The 17,833-nt window shown below is 43.8% G+C and overlaps 1 protein-coding gene across 2 annotated transcripts in view; it reads left to right on the top strand.

Annotated features, from left to right (window-relative positions):
• Cfdp1 (craniofacial development protein 1) overlaps positions 1–17,833 on the top strand; it is a 105,504-nt gene that overhangs the window by 15,357 nt on the left and 72,314 nt on the right. For both annotated transcript variants that reach the window (XM_039097633.2, NM_199378.4), the window contains 1 exon segment: positions 8,646–8,765. In XM_039097633.2, coding sequence (XP_038953561.1) covers positions 8,646–8,765 — 120 coding nt within the window.

The raw sequence follows: 17,833 nt of genomic DNA, 5'->3' as shown, positions 1-17,833 counted from the left end.
ATCCCCTATGCCATCCTGCTTGGATGAGGATGCTCCCCCCACCCACCCACCCACTGTGGCCTCACCGCCCTAGCATTCCTCTACACTGGGACATCAGTCCTTCCCAGGACCAAGGGCCTCTCCTCCCATTGATGCCAGATAAGTCCATTTCAGCTCCTTCAGTCCTTCCCCTAACTTCTCCATTGAGGTCCCTGTGATCAGTCCGGTGGTTGGCTTCAAGCATCCACATCTGTATTGGTCAGGATCTCTTTTTTTTTTTTTTAAGATTTATTTATTACATATGAATACACTTTTTTTTTTTTTTTTTTTTTACAACAGCACAGGGAGGGATGTTTTATTGTGTAAAGTGGCCGATTGTGCAGAGCAAAGATTGTACCGACACAGGGGAGGCAGGGGAGACCCGGAGGCCAGAGCTGGGGCTCGTAGAGTGTGTAACTCCCACCACCCAGGCAGCAGGGAAGGCAGGGACACTGGCATCCTTCAGGCTCCACCAGCCAGGCAAAATTCCCAGACCCAGGGACAGAGCACCCTCGATACCCTACTTCAGGCTCCTAATGCACACGCCGCAGTCTTCATAAATGGCCAGCCCCCAGCCTCCAGCCTCCTTGGCCAGCAGCCCGGCCACTCTTTCCCCAAGGGCGCTGGCAAGAAGGCCTGGAACTAGGTGGCCAGGACTCCCTTTACTGTGACCAGGTACCCCCATGGGGCAGCACATGGCTCCTTTTTGAGAAAACCTACTAGGGCACAATGACCTGGCAGCTTCTGGGGACAGGCAGCACAAGGGCAGGTCTTGAAGGAGGAGGAGCCAGAGTGGGCGGGGTGTCTCCAGAGACAAGGGGCTCCTAGAACAGCCTGGAGGGCAGAGGGGCACTTTTTCTTTTTGACACCCTGTTGTCTCCAGCCACATTGGGCACCTGGGACCCGCCATCCAGGACCAACCACTCTGCTTGCCCCACACCCTGATAATGGACCTTTAAGCTCAGAACAATGGGTTTGGGGAGCACTGGGGACTAGAACCAGCTCTCCTGGCCCTATTCCTCAGGTCTTCATCCTCACACCCGCTGGATCTCAAAGAGCTTCACGTCCGTGTCATACCAGATGGGCGGGTCCACATTCCTCAAATAGATGACACCCCACATGTAGGTACGGAACCACATGGCAGTCCCTGAGTTCGCCTGGTACTTGCGGATAAGGATGGGGTGGGGCACAGGCAAAAGCCCCACTAGGGTGCCATGCTGCAGGAACCTCAGGATCTCAGACTCATCCGTCAGACCCTTGTCAATGCAAATCTTCTCCACCTGGGGAACCAGGACCTGCAGCAGGCGCATGATCAAGTTAAAGTGGCTCCTGTCTTCAGACAGGAGACCCACCAGAAGAGGGCATCAGATTTTATTACAGATGGTTGTGAGCCACCATGTGGTTGCTGGGAATTGAACTCAGGACCTCTAAGAGCAGTCAGTGCTTTTAACAGCTGAGCCATCTCTCCAGCCATACTCTTTTTAATGCAGTGGTTATAATGGCTAAGTATGAATAATGTAATGTGTTCAACCGATGTCCCTATGCTCATTGAAGTTACTGTACCTCTTCTCTTAGGTCAGTAACAGGTGGCTTTTTTTTTTTCTGGAGCTGAGGACCGAACCCAGGGCCTTGCGCTTGCTAGGCAAGCGCTCTACCACTGAGCTAAATCCCCAGTCCCCCCCCCCCCCTTTTTTTTTTAAGATTTTTTTTCACTTTTTTCCCAGTAACAAGTAGTTTTGAAGCCCATATTCTGAGTAGATCTGTGTATGATTCGGTTACAGCCTTTTAGGCCCCAGTTATTCCGTTGATATTCTTTCTAGTTGTTCTTACACAGTCAGGACCCAGTTCAAGATTGAGTAGTGAGTGCATTTGGTGTTTTAAGGGTCCAAACCATTTATATTGGAGAATACACAGTTTAGATTACTGCTTGCCTTATATGTTTAGTTTCCAGTTAATCACCTTAGACTTGTAGTTCTCAGCCTTCCTGATGCTGTAACATTAGGAATATAGTTCCTCATGTTGGTATGACCCTAACCTTAAAATTATTTTGCTGCTTCTTCATAACCAATGTTGCTACCGTTATAGACTGTAACATAAATATCTGATAGCAGGATATCTGATGTGTGAGCTTTGTGAAAGGGTTATTTGATTCCCCTCCCTGCTGGGGTTGTGACCCACAGGTTGAGAACCACTGCATTAAACACTACTGTGATGACAGTACTAGATGTCCCTCAGTAACTCAGTGTTAGTGTTGAGTTAAAGGACATGGGCAGCATCTGTCAGAGCTCCCGTTGTAAGGCACTCTTGGCAGTTAGTCACTTTGAGATCTAGCACATAGTTATTGATGATGTCAATTACTAATGGATTTTGCCTCCAAAAATCAATTGTAGAACATTGACAGTAAACCACCAGTGTTTACAGATCCACCCCGGAGGTGGTGATGCGGGTGGTGATGCGGGTGGTGATGCGTGCCTTCAATCCTAGCATTTTCGAGGCAGAGGCAGCAGATCTCTCTATGTGAGATCCATAGATAGCATGGTATACAGAGTGAGTTTCAGGACAGCTAGGACTATGCAAAAAACAAAATAAACAAAACAAACAAAAACCCTGTCTAGATAAACATAAAAACAAAAACAAGAAAGAAAAAGGAAAGAAGCTAAACTTTTTTTGGACACAGCAGGGCATTTGCACATGAGAAGTTGGAGCAGCTCTGACAGTGTGCACACGACCTGTTGGGGGCTGGAGAGGTGACTTCAGCGCTGACTGCTCTTCCAGAGGTCCTGAGTTCAATTCCCAGCAACCACATGGTGGCTCACAACCATCTATAACAAAATCTGATGCCCTCTTCTGGTGTGTTTGAAGACAGCTACAGTGTGATTATATATAATAAAATAAATAAATATTTTTTAAAAAGCTATAATCAAATGCCTTTAAAAAAAATCATCCAGTCAAAATCCCAGCATAGGAAGTGGGTGACAGAGTTGAATTAGCTAAGAAGCTGTTGGTCATTGATGGCTGCTCAGAGAGGGAGGATCAGTCTTCTTTACGAATGTGGCCCCTGAGAGACTATCCATGTTCTAGGTTCCCTACACCCAGGCTTATGTTAGCAGCACTGAATGGGATCAGTGGGTTTTAAGAAAAGAAAAAAAAAAAAGATAAATACACACAAAGAAGTAGGAAATGGATATGGTACAATGGTGGTGAGGGAGAGATCAGAAGAGAGGGAATAGGGAGGAACTTAGTCAAAGCGTATTAAGTGCCTGATTAAATTCTCAAACAATAAAAATATAGAGAGTGAATTAACATACCTCAGAAAATACAAGTTAAAAAACAAGGCATTTCAAGGCAGAGTTGAGAGCTGGCCACGTCTGTAGATCAAGTTCCATATAGGACAACATGTTGAGACCGTCGCAAAGCCTGTGTGGGCTGGGACACTTCCCACATGTAAGGTAGAGCATCTGCAGGACAGGCTTCATAAAGACCAAATTAGCTAATTACTGTTGCTCTGAGAAGTCAGCGAGCTTCTGATAAAATTATGAACTTCATAAATTTGTTTATAAATACTATCATTTAATATGTCCCTGATTTTTTTTTTTCTTTTTTGAGCCAGAATCTAATGTAGCCCAGGCTGACATTGAACTGACTCTCTTGCCTGTTGCTTCCCAAGTGTACATATTACACTCATGTGATACTACTCTGGTATTTTTTGATTGTTTTTTGAGACAGGGTTTGTTTGTAGCCCTGGCTGTCCTGGAATCACTTGGTAGACCAGGCTGGCTTCAAACTCAGAGGTCCACCTGCCTCTGCCTCCTGAGTGCTGGGATCAAAGGCTTGCCCTCTCACTGTCCACGTTTGTAAATAATGAAGAGTACTCAGGGATCCTGCATGTGTACAGTTTGTCAGAAGAGGGCAGCATCGTCTGTCAAATAAAACAGGACACACTCAGCACATGGATTTATTTATAGTTCTCAGTAAGACACGTTAATTTAAAAACAATTATATATTATTGGGATTTATATATAACAGAACGAGTGAGTGTCTTCTCAAACTCCTTCTCCCAAAAGAATACAAAAGAAAGCTGGAGAGATGGCTCAGCCGTTAAGAGCACTGACTGCTCTTCTAGAGGTCCTGAGTTCAATTCCCAGCAACCACACGGTGGCTTACAACCATCTGTAATGGGATCTGAAACCCTCTTCTGGAATGTCTAAAGACAGTGACAGTGTGCTCATATACATAAAATAAATAAACAAATCTTAAAAAAAACTTTTTTTTTTTTTTTTTTGAGACAGGATTTCTCAGGCTGGCCTCAAACTCAAATTCATCTGCCTCTGTCTCCCAAGCACCAGAATTAAAGGTGTGTGCCACCACTGCCAGGCTATTGGCAAGACTTTTTTTTAAAGATTTATTTATTTATTATATATAAGTACACTGTAGCTGTCTTCAGATACACCAGAAGAGGGCATCAGATCTCTTTACAGATGGTTGTGAGCCACCATGTGGTTGCTGGGAATTGAACTCATGACCTCTGGAAGAGCAGTCGGGTGCTCTTAACCGCTGAGCCATCTCTCCAGCCCTGGCAAGACTTTTTTAAAGAGCACATATTTAAGATACTGTAAGGAGCTTTCTTGAATGATCTTAGGAGATTTGAACTTTGACTTCCAAGGCACAACTTGGTGTTTGTCTTTGAGATATCTTTTAATTTCTTGACATCATTGTTTCCTTTTTTGTCTTTGTCTCAAGAGCATCCCTGCATCTTTAAGAAATGTGAAAGAGCTAGTGGGAGAAATGTCTCAGTGAAAGCATGAAGTAGTGTTGGCATGAGATTAGTCTTTTTAGTTTCTCTAACTTGGTCGTAATGGCAGAATTTAGGATTTGGCTGTTCTGTTTGTCTTTCTTCGGTGAGCACTGTGTACTTTCTTGAAGCCTTGGGAAAGGGAGGTGATTGCCGTTCTTACCCTTTCCTATGGCAGAGCCAGCTGACCCTGTGAGCTCAGACTTTCCAAAATGATTCACCTTTTGGAAAATTCCAGTCATGGAAAAGTTCCATCCAAGTAAAGACCTTCCAGGAAGTTGAGTGAGTGAAAATGAAGTTAAAATGGAATTTCTGTTGAAAAGCAGGTGAATTAATTATTGTTGCTAATAGACCCTTTCCTATCCGGAGTCCCTCATGCATGAGATGATTATAAGCTAACCATTCCCTTACTTAAAAGTACTATGATACTAAATCCTTCACTGCTTCCTAAAAGGGAGCTTACTCTCTGGCACCTGGGGCCGTGAGCACAGGAGAGGGCCAGCTTGGAGCTTACTGCAAGAGACAAAATGGCAGGAAGTGGAGTTGCTCTAGGGATGCTACCAGCAGAGAGCAGTCTGCTGTTACTTTGTGTCAGGGATTAGGTTCCTTCAGAAGTACCTCAGGCTACATAGTGTTTCCAGTGGGGGCTGTAGACATTGGCAGGGAGGTTAAGAAGGATATTCCCATGGGTTAGATTTCCCCACCCTCCACTGTGACTTGTTTCTTGTCTTGTCATTGCTTTTGTGGTTGGCTGTGTGACTGGACTGTGAGTTTTTAATGGCAGAAGTCACATCATGTTTCTTTACGTGTCCTGTTGCATCTGTTGCATGCTTTCCAGAACATGTTTACCAAAGTGTGTACTGGGGTCTTGTCAGGCCTGCTACAAGACAAGAACAACAAAGCCCAACATAAGGTCATGATTGCTGCTTTCTTCTCTTTGCTGCTTGGACCACTCGTTCTTCGTTTCCTAGCATTCTTGAAGTCAGCTGTGATTTGATCCTTTAAAGTGCCGTGTCAGTCAAGTATTGTGTGGCTCTTTGCTGAAACTCACCCGTCAATTCTAGACTCTTTTTGTTGTATTTTTCCCTTTTTCTGAAGTGTGTATTATTTGAATTCAGACTAGACTGCACTATAGTTGGGCAGCAGCTGTGTGCCTCAGTAGCGTAACAGTAAACTATTTCTTAGCAGTACTACAAACGTTATGGGTTGGTTAGCTCTTTGCCTTGTCCCTCAGCCCTTGGCAAATACAGCTTTTAAGGACGGCTTTGCATTAATTCTTTAATTTCAGGATGGGGCTTTATTCTTCATGCCTGTCCTTCTGTGGCTTTTGTTTTCTTTAAATGTATTGGATCCCTCTGGATCAGCAGTGGTGGGATAGAGCCTGTGTTTTGATGTAAGAGAGGCTTTGTTCCTAATGCAGACTTTGAGCTGGTTGTGACTGCGCCTCTCTTCCACCTTTGATCATTAAATTTAATTAGCCTTTCTAGGGTTCTGTAAAACAAATCAGCTTTCTTGTTGTCATCCATTCCACATGGCAACAAGCTCCCGAGATCAGAGGAAACCAAAGCCAGCTAGTACTTCAGACTGGCTGCTCCTTTTTGAGTCAGAATCTCATTTAGCTGAGACTGGCCTTGAACTCCTGCACTCTTGCTCACTGTCCTATGTGGAGATGTCGCAGGCGTGTACCACCATGCCCAGCTGGTGTGTTACTTTCTGAAAGTTAGATGGACGTCTTTCTCTGTCCCTCCGCTTACTGCTGTTGTGGAGTTGGTCACATTTATCTGTCACTGTTGTGGGACTTTGACAGGATGTGGACAGTAAAGTATGTGCTGGTTCTTCATTAATCTCACCAGTCTTCTGTAGATCTGTACAAGACAAGGAAACCCAAAGGTTCTATTTTCAGTATAGTATTTTGAGTTCTGCCTTAAGCCCAAGATTTTGATGTAGGTTTAATTTGGGTATTGATTTGGCAATATAACAGATGACCCTAAAGTTTGCATGAAGCAGCTGGCTGTCCCGTTGCAGTTTCTCAGAGTTGCCGAGGCCGCTGGGTTCCCACAGGCAGTTGCTCAGCCTCGCTTGTTCCCTTGAACCAGTGTTGGGACCACTTTCAAGACCACTTACTTCCTCTCCTGATGCTCTTACAAGGACTCAGATACCTTCACACTAGGGATGATTGCCCAGCCGTCTGTCTGTCTTTCCGTGTGATGTGTGCTGTAGAGTGGGTAGAGTTCTGAAGATACATTCCCAGAGCACACAGAAGGCCTTGCGCAGGACTCCCTTAGGTGACACAGTCTTTTTTTTTTTTTTTTTTTTTTTTTGGTTCTTTTTTTTCCGGAGCTGGGGACCGAACCCAGGGGCTTGCGCTTCCTAGGTAAGCGCTCTACCACTGAGCTAAATCCCCAGCCCCTAGGTGACACAGTCTTAAAACCCCATTCACTTTGCAGGGGTTTGCTTAAGGTTCGGGAGGAGCATATGGACAGGAAATGTGTGACGACCAGTTTGGAAAATACCATCTGTTGACAGAATTTTGACTAGCATTGCTGTGTAGACTCTGGATCGTTGAATAAGCCGAGTAGCTGCTTAGATTTCAGTTTTAATCCTTAGGGACAGACGTAATGAGCTTCCTGTCAGGGTGACAGTGGTGTAGACCTGCCAGTATCAGCTGCAGGCAGCAGCAGTGTGTAAGCCTCGGAGTGGTGCCGTGTGTCTCTGCCTTAGCTGGAATTTGTCCTGTGTCATCGTAGCTCCTCGCTTAGCTTTGTGCTGCTTACACAATGTTAATTCAGTGTTAAATACAGCAGAGAGTGACTCTTCATTAGAAAAATTATCCTAGAAGGTGGTAGAGACTAGTACATCCTCATAGATGAGTTTATTTTATCATTTTTGGCTAATCTTTGGTTGAATATTTATAATACACTGATGTAGTTTTGGATCTGCCCACTGGTAGATTGGAATTTAAGCAAAATTCCTTAAATGTTTGTGTTGTTCTGGCATGTCAAAACAGGGGTTGCATGTTTCTCCGCTCTTTACCTGAAATATGAGGCGCCTTAGTGTCTTTATTTCATCCTTTAGAACTTTTTATCTGATTGTGTTGCATTCTGTCACTCCCTAGGTAGCTCTAATTTGCCGAGTTTGAAGAAATTGCATTTTGTTTTGGGGTTTTAGGAATAGAGCGGGTAGGAGCCTTCTGTGGGATATTCCCATTTGTTTGCTTTTCTTCTTGCAATGACGGCAGTGCTTTTGTCTCTGTGTCCCATCCCCATCTCACTGTTCATTGGCCCTCTGAGTTGGTGCTGATCTGGTAAGTGAGGGAGAGTGCAGGCAGGGTCTCTATAGATCTGTTAGTAACAAGTGAGCTGAGCCTCGGTGGAAGCTGGAGTCTTCACACTGGCAGATAGAATGGGAGACTTGAAGGTGACTGTTGAACTATACTGTTGTTTTGTTTGTTAGTGTCAGTCTGGGAAATGCCTATTTATAGAACTGTTAGAGTGAACTTATTCATAAGACTCAGTGGCCAGAATTTATTGAAAATTCAGTGGCATGTTCTTGGTTTTCATTTATTTCCTTTGCTATAATTTTTGCTTCTTTTTAAACATTTTATTCCTTTTTAATTTTATGTACATTGGTGTTGCTTGCATGTATGTATGTGTAAGGGTGGATCCTCTGGAGCTGGCGTTACAGACAGTGGTGAGCAGCCATGTGGGCCCTGGGAATTGAACCTGGGTCCTCTAGAAGAACAATCAGTGCTCTTAACTGCTAAGCTATCTCTCTAGCTCCTTAATTTTTGCTTCCTATCCCACTTGTAAGTTTGTTTTCTCTTTCCTTGAAATAGGGTGACTAAGGAAGTAGATGCTACATCTAAGGAAGCCAAGTCTTTCCTCAAGCAAACAGAGAAAGAAAAACCACAGGCTCTTGTCACTTCAGCGGCAACACCACCCCCTGCTGGGTCAGGGTGAGTATTTGTCTCAATTCCAGGTGTAGTTGGCACACTGGGAAACTCTTCTCTGTGTGAGGAGCTGTTTCTAACTGCAGCTGTCTCCACTCCTTTATGACATAAGGAATGAAACTCTGCCTTGACAGAAGTCTACCCAGATGGCGTTTGCTAGAAAAATTAGCATGAATTGCTTATTTAATAATCCCAACCTGAAAGAAGTTAACCACCAAGATGAACGTGTAAATTGCATACCTAAAATTATTATTTTTGTATGACAATATTAGCAGTTCATCAGAATGTTTAATAAATTTTGAATAGAGTTCTTAGTTCCAGACCCCTGATGGCAAAGGAACATCAGAGGGTCAGGTAGGACAGGAATCTACATCTGTAGTCCAACTACTTGAGACTGAGATAGGTAGATCACGTGAGCCAAGGAGTTCCGAGCTAGCCTAGGCATCAGAGTAAACTCCCTGTCTCAAAGAAAACAGTCAAAAATTATTTTTTTTTAAAAAAGAAACTTTGATTGTTTACTTCTTTTGCTCCTAAGCTGACTTCTGTGACCTTTTAGATGGGGACTGTCACCTCATTAAACATAGACACCTTTGGTGTGAACAGGAAAGTTGGTGTTTGTTTGTTTTTCTTGTTTTTAAGACAGAACTGTACTATATAGGCATGACTTTGCCCGGAGCTAACTGTGTAAAGCAGGCTGGTATCAAATTTACCAAAATCTACCTCTTTCTCCTGAGTGTTGGGATTAAAGGTATGTGTCATCTTGTCTGACAAACAGGAAAGTTTTATTTTACATTTTTTTCTCCCATTAAAAATCCACCAGCTTTTCCTATTAAACTTTGTAGGCAAATTTTCATCTCTCTAGCCTGATTTTGAATAGTGGTGTTAAAGTGGTGCGTGTTGTGAGGATACACTCACTCAGTAGCAGAATCCAAGACAAAGGTTTATTTATGTGAGAAGTGACTCCAGGGAGACCCAGGAAGTAGGTGAAAGGAAGAGGCCTCTCAGATACTGCCAACTGCCTTTTCTGTTACTTATCAGGGTATTGATTGTCCTGAAGACTCTTTCTAAGTGCATCTGGGCCGATTCAGCATAGGACAGTCTCTTTAAATGGACTAGGAGGGATTCCTCCCAAACCTGAGCTGTACAGCCCTGGCATAGACAAGGGTCAACATGGAGACTCCTGAGAAAAGGTCTGAGAAGAGTCTGACTACAGTAAGGGGGGAGTTGTCCTCAGGCTGTGCACAGAAGAGCTCCTGGGGTAAGGGCAGCTGGAAACGGTGCTATTATTGACAGCCATTCTAGTAAGCTACTTTCCAGTAGATGAATGACCTACTGACTCCGTGACAAAAGGTCAAATGAAATCTCTGCTAATCAACTTCTGTGAAAGCTCTAACGGAATATTACCAGAATAGAGAATATCTAAGTATCTGAGTGAAAGTGCATGAATGTGGGACATTTAAAATCTCAAATAGGGGGGTGGGGATTTAGCTCAGTGGTAGAGCGCTTGCCTAGCAAGCGCAAGGCCCTGGGTTTGGTCCCCAGCTCCGAAAAAAAGAAAATCTCAAATGGCCCTTCAAGGTGTATCTGCTTGTTTTTTAAACCCGTGTCTCAGAAAAATGCTTGGAATGCCAAAAGAAATCATCTGCTTTGGGGTTTGAAAGTAGATTCGTTTTATCATTGAAAACATTAGAATCTGCAACAGATTCCATATGTATGGGAGGTCCTTTCAAGGGGAGAGTTTACAGGAGTCATCCAATATATAAAAGAAAAGTAATACAGTAAAATGTTTTCCTGCCCCCCCCCCCCACACTTTGGGAATTGCTTTAGTTTATAGAAATATGTGTTTTCGTTTTCTCTAAACAGATTTAAGCAATACAGGAAAACCAGTGTAGCAGAGTAAAACATCCTGTCCCACATCCTTCAGTAACAAATAAGGACAGATACAGAGAGCCAGTGTTTGGATCTGAAAATGCATTTCCTCCACATGTTTAAAATAGCATGCACTTAGGCTATAAAAAGCCAGAATTAGTGTGTCAGGAATGGAGCAAACCCTCTTTTAATTAGAGGACAGTATCAGGCTGTTACATTTCGTAGTGGAAAACACAGTGCTTACCAAGTGTGTCTAAATCCCATGGCTTCATCATCCAAGCCTCTTGATCTCCCTTTTCCTCTGCACACTGAATTCTTGTATCGAGCTTCTAACAGCTGGAAGCTGGCTGGGTTTCGACCCCACACTGCTCTCTTCGTCCAGTCTGACTTGATTACCCCTAGTCTCATCAGAACTCAGTCCTGGCTGTAAGCACTGAGTTGTTTCTCCCATGTGCTTTTGTCTTGCCTTTTGGACATAGGAAAAAAGGCTTTGTTGTTGAACCTCAGACAACCTCCTGGTGGTATCAGGTTAGGCATAATTGTCCCAAAGACAGAAAAGATTTGTGCTAGAGCCATATGAAAATTATGTCTCAAATTGATGATCTGGGCAATAGACTGTCATCCTGGTACCTAGAGGCGAAGTAGTAGGATCTGGGAGCTCAAGGCCAGCTTTGACTGCATGGTGAGTCTGTGCTCCTTCTGGACTGCATGAGATGTTTTCCCCTGAAAACCAACAGTAAATAATGCCTGGTCCAGTGGTCTGTCAGTTGTCGTGTCTCTGACTGTCCCAGGAACCTCACATTTGTGGATAGTTTTCTATCTAAACAGCTAATGTGATTTTTCCCAGAGTCCTGAGAAGTTGGTAATTATGAACTTGGCTCATTTTTAGTTTTTAAGTGAGCACAATCATTGAGTTTTGATAGAGTAGTGAGCATTTCTCTCAGAGTGTTAGAAATCAGACATAGCCACAGTACTGGAGGAACTGGTTATAGAATCTGACTGTCTCAGTTGGCTTCTTTTCCTTTGCTGTTTGGTTGTGTTCATATTTTTCTCCTATGATGTGTTTACAGTCGAATGTATATTAAAAGCCTGCACACACTCCAGAGCTGAGTCCTTTGAGTGGTTCAGTTCAAGAAGTAAGACTTCCAGCAGGGTCCTAATAGAACTGTCTAGGATGTCATGGATAAAAGTTTATTGGTAGTTATTAATAATAGAGGAAAAATAGATATTTTAGCAAACAGACCTCTGGTTATATGAGAGATAGGAAAGTAATTTTTTGTAAGAAAACAAACAATGCATTGTTTGTTTGTTTAGAAATGTGTAATTGGGGGCTAGATGGCTCAGTGGTTAAGGGCGCTGACTGCTCTTTCAAAGGTCCTGAGTACAATTCCCAGCAACCACATGGTGGCTCACAACCATCTATAATGGAATCTGATGCCCTCTTCTGGTGTGTCTGGATAGCTACTGTGTATTCATATACATGAAATAAATAAAACTTTTTTAAAAAAGAAATATATAATTGGAATGTTTGTTTGTTTGTTTGTTTAAATTGCAGAGTCTTACGATATGAGTAGGCTGACTTCAAGCCTGTGATCCTCTTGCCTCAACCTTTGAGTGCTGGGGTTACATGTGTGCATCACCAAACCTGGCCTCAAAACAACAAACAGCTTCCATGAGTCTAAATGTGACACTATGTAATTTATCAGTTTGAATTTTACCATTTATTAGTTTCTCGCATACTCATGGGATATATTCACAGTAATGGGCAGCTACAACACTAGACCTGTTACCAGCTACTCTCTGTCTTCACCCTCAGTCTACTCATGGACTTTCTGGGTCCAGGTTTGTTTATTTAGGCATTTCATGAGTGGAATCCCAATATTTTTCCTTTTTAAAAGATGTATTCACGTGATATATATGTATGTATGTATGTATGTATGTATGTATGTATGTATGTATGTATGTGAGTTTGCCAGCATGTGTGTCTGGATGTGTGCGTGCATCTGTGGGAACTGGAGTTATAGGTAGTGATGAGTTGTCCTATGGGTACTCAGAACAGAACCTGGGTCTTCTGTAAGAGCAGCAAGTCAAGCTGGGTGGTGGTGGTGGTGTACCACTGTAATCCCAGCATTCAGGAGGCAAAAGCAGGTAGGTCTCTGTGAGTTCGAGGCCAGCCTGGTCTGCAGAGCGAGTTCTGGGACAGCCAGGGCGACACAGAGAAAACCCTTGTTTCGAAAAACAAGTCAGTGAGTCCTCTTAACCACTGTGGTTCCCAGTGGTTCCCCAGTCCTCGTTCTGACCCCTCTGACTTAACATAATATCTCCAGGGTTCATGTGGCAGCATCTGTCTATAATTTACTCTTTTCTATGCCCTTTGTAGACTAATGTAATTGTAAGGTTATACTCCATTTTGTTTATGTAGGTGCTAATTAACGGACTTAGGGTGGTTAGGGTGGTTTTGTTTTTTTTTTTTTTTTAAGATTTATTCATTTATTATATATAAGTACACTGTAGCTGTCTTCAGATACACCAGAAGAGGGCATCGGATCTCTTACAGATGGTTGTGAGCCACCATGTGGTTGCTGGGAATTGAACTCGGGACCTCTGGAAGAGTAGTCGGGTGCTCTTAACCGCTGAGCCATCTCTCCAAGCCCCTTAGGGTGGTTTTTAACGTTTGTTTATTGCAAATGTTTTGTGGATATTTATGTACAAACTTTTGTGTTATTGGGTGTTTTCATTCCTCTAGAGTATATCCCTACAAGAATTTGTGGATTAGACAGTAGCTAGAACAAGCTCTTTTTAATTTTTCAAAAAATTTTAATCTATGCATATGGGAGTTTTGCCTGTATGTGTTTCTGTGTCTCATGCGCCTGATGCCCACAGAGGCCAGAAGATGTTAGATTCCTTAGGGGGTAGAGTTAAGGAGATGGTTATGAGCCACACTGTATGTAGGTTCTAGGAACTGAACCCGTGTCCCCTGCAAGAGCAGCCAATGCTTTTAACCACTGAGCCATCTCCGGCCTCCTTAGGTGCTTTTAAACTGTTCTTTAAAAAACAAAATAAAGGGGTTGGGGATTTGGCTCAGTGGTAGAGCGCTTGCCTAGCAACCGCAAGGCCCTGGGTTCAGTCCCCAGCTCCGAAAAAAACAAAAAAACAAAAAAACAAAAAACAAAATAAAAACAAAAAACTCTCTAACTGGCTGTGGTGACTGAAGTCCTAGAAGCCAGAGGTAAGAAGATTGACTGTTGCAGGTTTGATGCCAGCTTGATCCACATAACAGATTCTAGGCAAGCCAGGGATGTTAGCAAACCCCGTCTTAACAAAATAACCCAACAACAAAAGATCTGTGTGTGAAGTCTTCAAGAAGTACAATTGGAGAGCTGGAGAGGTGTGTCTGTATCATAGACCGTTTCTGTTGGATTATGGTCTTAATTGTGCTACACTTCTCCTGGTGTGAAAAATACTGAAGTACTTTTGAGCCTTTCTGCGTGGGTAGAATGGGCATGTGAAGTGACTGCACTTGCAGAATTTACTCAGCTTAATGGTGGGGATGGGTTTGTGAAGAAGGAGGGGAAGACCTTCAGTAAGAGCATTGTCATGATCTGGGGTGGAGTCTCCTGGTCACTTACAGCAGTGAGCAGTGAGTATGCACTAGAGGGCAGAGTTAGTCCTGAGAAAGCAAGCACTCAGGCGCACAAAGCAGTCCTAAGCCTGCAAGGTGCTATATATTTTTGTTTATCTAATTAGATTAGTCTTTGATAAGAGATTTCTTTGTTCTGTTTCCTTTGTTTAGTATTTCTAGATATATCAAGTTACAGTTTGGTTTGTTCTCAACTCTGCTTTGTTTGGAAAATGATTTTCCCTCTCTCATTTTTGTAATACTAAGTTTTATTTGTGGAGATTTTTTTGTTAATTACAAGTAGGCGTGCTAACATATGGCACAGCTGTTGTCAAATCTCATGAGAAAACTGACCTCCGTGAGTTGTCCTGTGGCCTCCACACACCGGATGTGATACTCATGATGGTCTCCAGGTTCACTCCCTCCCCCCAAAAAAGAATAAATATAAAAAAGTTAAAGAGAGACATTGTGGCCACTTCAGGGACTGCATTTTTAATATTGAAGCTTTAAAAACGCTCTATGCTGTTTCTCAGGCGCTTTTGTGTGGAAGTTACCATTCTCATCTGTTCTAGTGTCACTGAAGCATGCCGTTCACCTGGAGCATGACAGTCAGTGCATCTGTTCTGACCAAAGTTCTGCTAAGAGAGTCTTAGCACTATTTGTGATGGTTATGAGTATATAGTAAGACTCACATCATATTACATTTTTGATTTCAGTTGGGATTTTCCTCACAGGAGAGACTGAGCAGTGGTGTTCTGGTCATTCTGGTTGAGGATGAAGACCAGGCTGACCTGCATCTGCTGTGTCCAGTTACATGGTCCGGGGCTCTTGCCAAAACCCTACTGTTCAACAAAGCTATCGTTTATGTAAGGTGAAAGAATTTAAAACTTTGAAAACAGGTGATCTAGAAAAACCTAAAGAAGCGAAAGGGGAGATGACAGAGTCTATGCGAGCATATGTCTGACCGAGGAAGCCTGAATGTTTAAGATGTTAAGCACAATATGCTTCTTAGCCGTACCTGACAGCTACCAGCTAACTTGAGGAAGGATGGGAAGCCTGTGCCTTGTCATGCCTTCCATTTTCAACTGAGAGCCCTTCCTTCACTCCAGATGTTTGAGAAGTGTGGAGGAAGAAAAAGGAGTGTACCTCATAGTCAGAAGTTTGAGGGAAATCTCTTTTACTATAGTAATTGTTGGGCAGGTCCCTCACTCCCGTCTCTTGGTGAGCCCTGATGTTAGAAGTAGCTTTGCCAAAAGCCTCTCTCCAGTCCTGCAGTTCCACCAGTTCTCTGTGTTGGGGGATGGGGATGTAACTCTGCTCTCTTGCTCACGAGTGCCCAGACTTCAGAGTTCTTCTCTGCCCCTACCCTGTACCCAATCCAACAAGTTCTTTTAATTTTGGGCTTTTTAAAAAAATCATTTATTTACATTCCCCTTCCCAGTCCCCTTCCCAGTCCCCTTCCTTTCTTCATCCCATTCCTCCTGCCCTTTGCCTCCGAGAAGGTACCCCCACCCCCACCCTCAAGCATCCCCCTTCCCCGGGGCTTGAAGTCTCTACATGATTAGATGCATCCTCTCCAACTGAGGCCAAACAAGGCAGTCATCTGCTACATAAGTGTTGGGGGCCTCGGACCAGGCTGAGTGTACCCTTTGGTTGATGGGTTAGTCTCTGGGAGCGCCCAGGGGTCTGGGTTTGTTTGTACTGTTGTTTCTCCCATAGGGTTGCCATCCTCTTCAGCACTTTACATCCTTCTAACTCAATCATAGGTGTCCTCAACCTCCATCCAATGGTTGGCTGTAAGTATCTACATCTGTAGGGCCTCTCAGAGGACAGCCATGCTAGGCTCTTGTCTGCAAGCACAGCGTAGCATCGGGAATAGTGTCAGGCTTTGTTGCCCTCCTCCCCCACAATGAGATGGATCCCAGTTGGCCCAGTCACTGGACGGCCTTTTCTTCAGTCTCTGCTCTCCAGCTTTGTCCCTGCATTTCTTTTAGACAGGAACAGTTCTGGGTCAGAAATTTTGATGATGGATTGGTAACTCTGTCCCTGTACTTGGGGCCTTGTCAACTGGAGGTGTTCTCTTCAGGTTCCCTCGCTCCATTGTTGGGCATTTTGGCTAAGTTTACCCTCATTGAGTCCTGGGAGTCTCTCACATACCAGGTCATTGGGGTTTTCTAGATGGTCCCCTCCGCTTACCCCAGAAGCTGCATATTACCTCCTGGCCCTCTGCTCTTCTTTCCTATCCCCCTCCCCAAATACCGGATCCTGTCCCCTTTTCTCCTCTCCCTTACCTCTTCTACCCAGGTTCCTCCCTCCTGCCTCCTATGATTATATTGTTCCCTCTTCTAAGTGGGATTGAAGGATTCTCACTTGGGCTTTCCTCCTCATTAAACTTCTTACAGTCTGTGGGTTGTATCCTAGGTACACTGAACTTTTTGGCTAAAATGCACTGATCAGCGAGTACATGCTAAAGTTAAGATTCTAGTCTTGAATCCCCAGTTCATTGCTCACTCGTGACCCTGAGCAGAGGTGAGCGCTCTCCTGTGCTCCCTGCAGCATCACATGAGCATACTCCTCAGTCCGTCTTCTGGACGTCAGGCCTTAGGTTTCGCCTCTCTAATACCAGACAAGTTCTGTTTTGATTTGGTTTACAAAACCCAGGCCCGGAAGTTATTAAAACCCACTCCCCGCCCTCAATCATTCTGTCAGATCATGTGCACTACTGTGGTTTTTCACTTCCTCTTTGAAATGTAGAGGTTCCCTTTCTTTTGTGAGTCTTTAAAATAGTGATAGTCTGTCTACTGTTTCTAGGTCACAGTGTGGCAGATGTTTAGTTTATCTTAGCCGTCCTTCACAGACGGCCGGTTGGCTTTTCATGTTTCTGAGTCTTAGGTTTCTGTTAGTGTGATGAGTAATGTCCTGACCAAAAGCACCCGGGGAGGAAAGGCTTATTTTGCCTACACTTCCATGCCACTGTCTTTCATGAAAGCAGTCCAAAGGAGCTCCTGGCAGGAACCTGGAGGCAGGAACTGACCATAGGTCACGGAGGGGTGCTGCTTACTTGCTCAGCCTGCTCTCTTATATACCCAGAGCCACTGCCCAAGATAGCACCACCCACAATGGCGTGGGTCCTCTCCCACCAATCATTAATCGAAAATGCCCTTCAGTCTCACCTACAGCCTGATTTTAGGCATTTTTTCAATTGACATTCCTTCCTCTCAGATGTCTCTGGCTTGTGTCAAGTTGACATAAATGCTAGCCAGCATACTGAACAACTAGTTGAGAGTTGTGATTGCATTTGGTGAAATTTGAAGTGATCCAAGCAATTTCTCTCCCTCTCCTACTCCCCTCCCTCCCCCTCTCCCTTCCCCTCTCTCTCCCCCCGCCCCCATTACATACATACATGATCCTCAGCGTCATCGTTACAAAGAAAGCAACAAGTAAACGTTTGTCTCTGGAGACTTGCTATCCTTTATGAATGTCTATTCTAGTGTTGGTCATGACAGCAGGTTGCTGTGGTTCCATAGCTTGTGTCCGGCAAGTAGCTAAGTCTGAAACAGTTTGCAATGCCAGAAATGTGATTGGA

Source organism: Rattus norvegicus, chromosome 19 (genome assembly GCF_036323735.1).
Source record: "Rattus norvegicus strain BN/NHsdMcwi chromosome 19, GRCr8, whole genome shotgun sequence".
Lineage (NCBI taxonomy): Eukaryota > Metazoa > Chordata > Mammalia > Rodentia > Muridae > Rattus > Rattus norvegicus.
The sequence above is the reverse complement of the archived record's forward strand: the minus strand, read 5'-3'. Positions and strand labels throughout refer to the sequence as shown.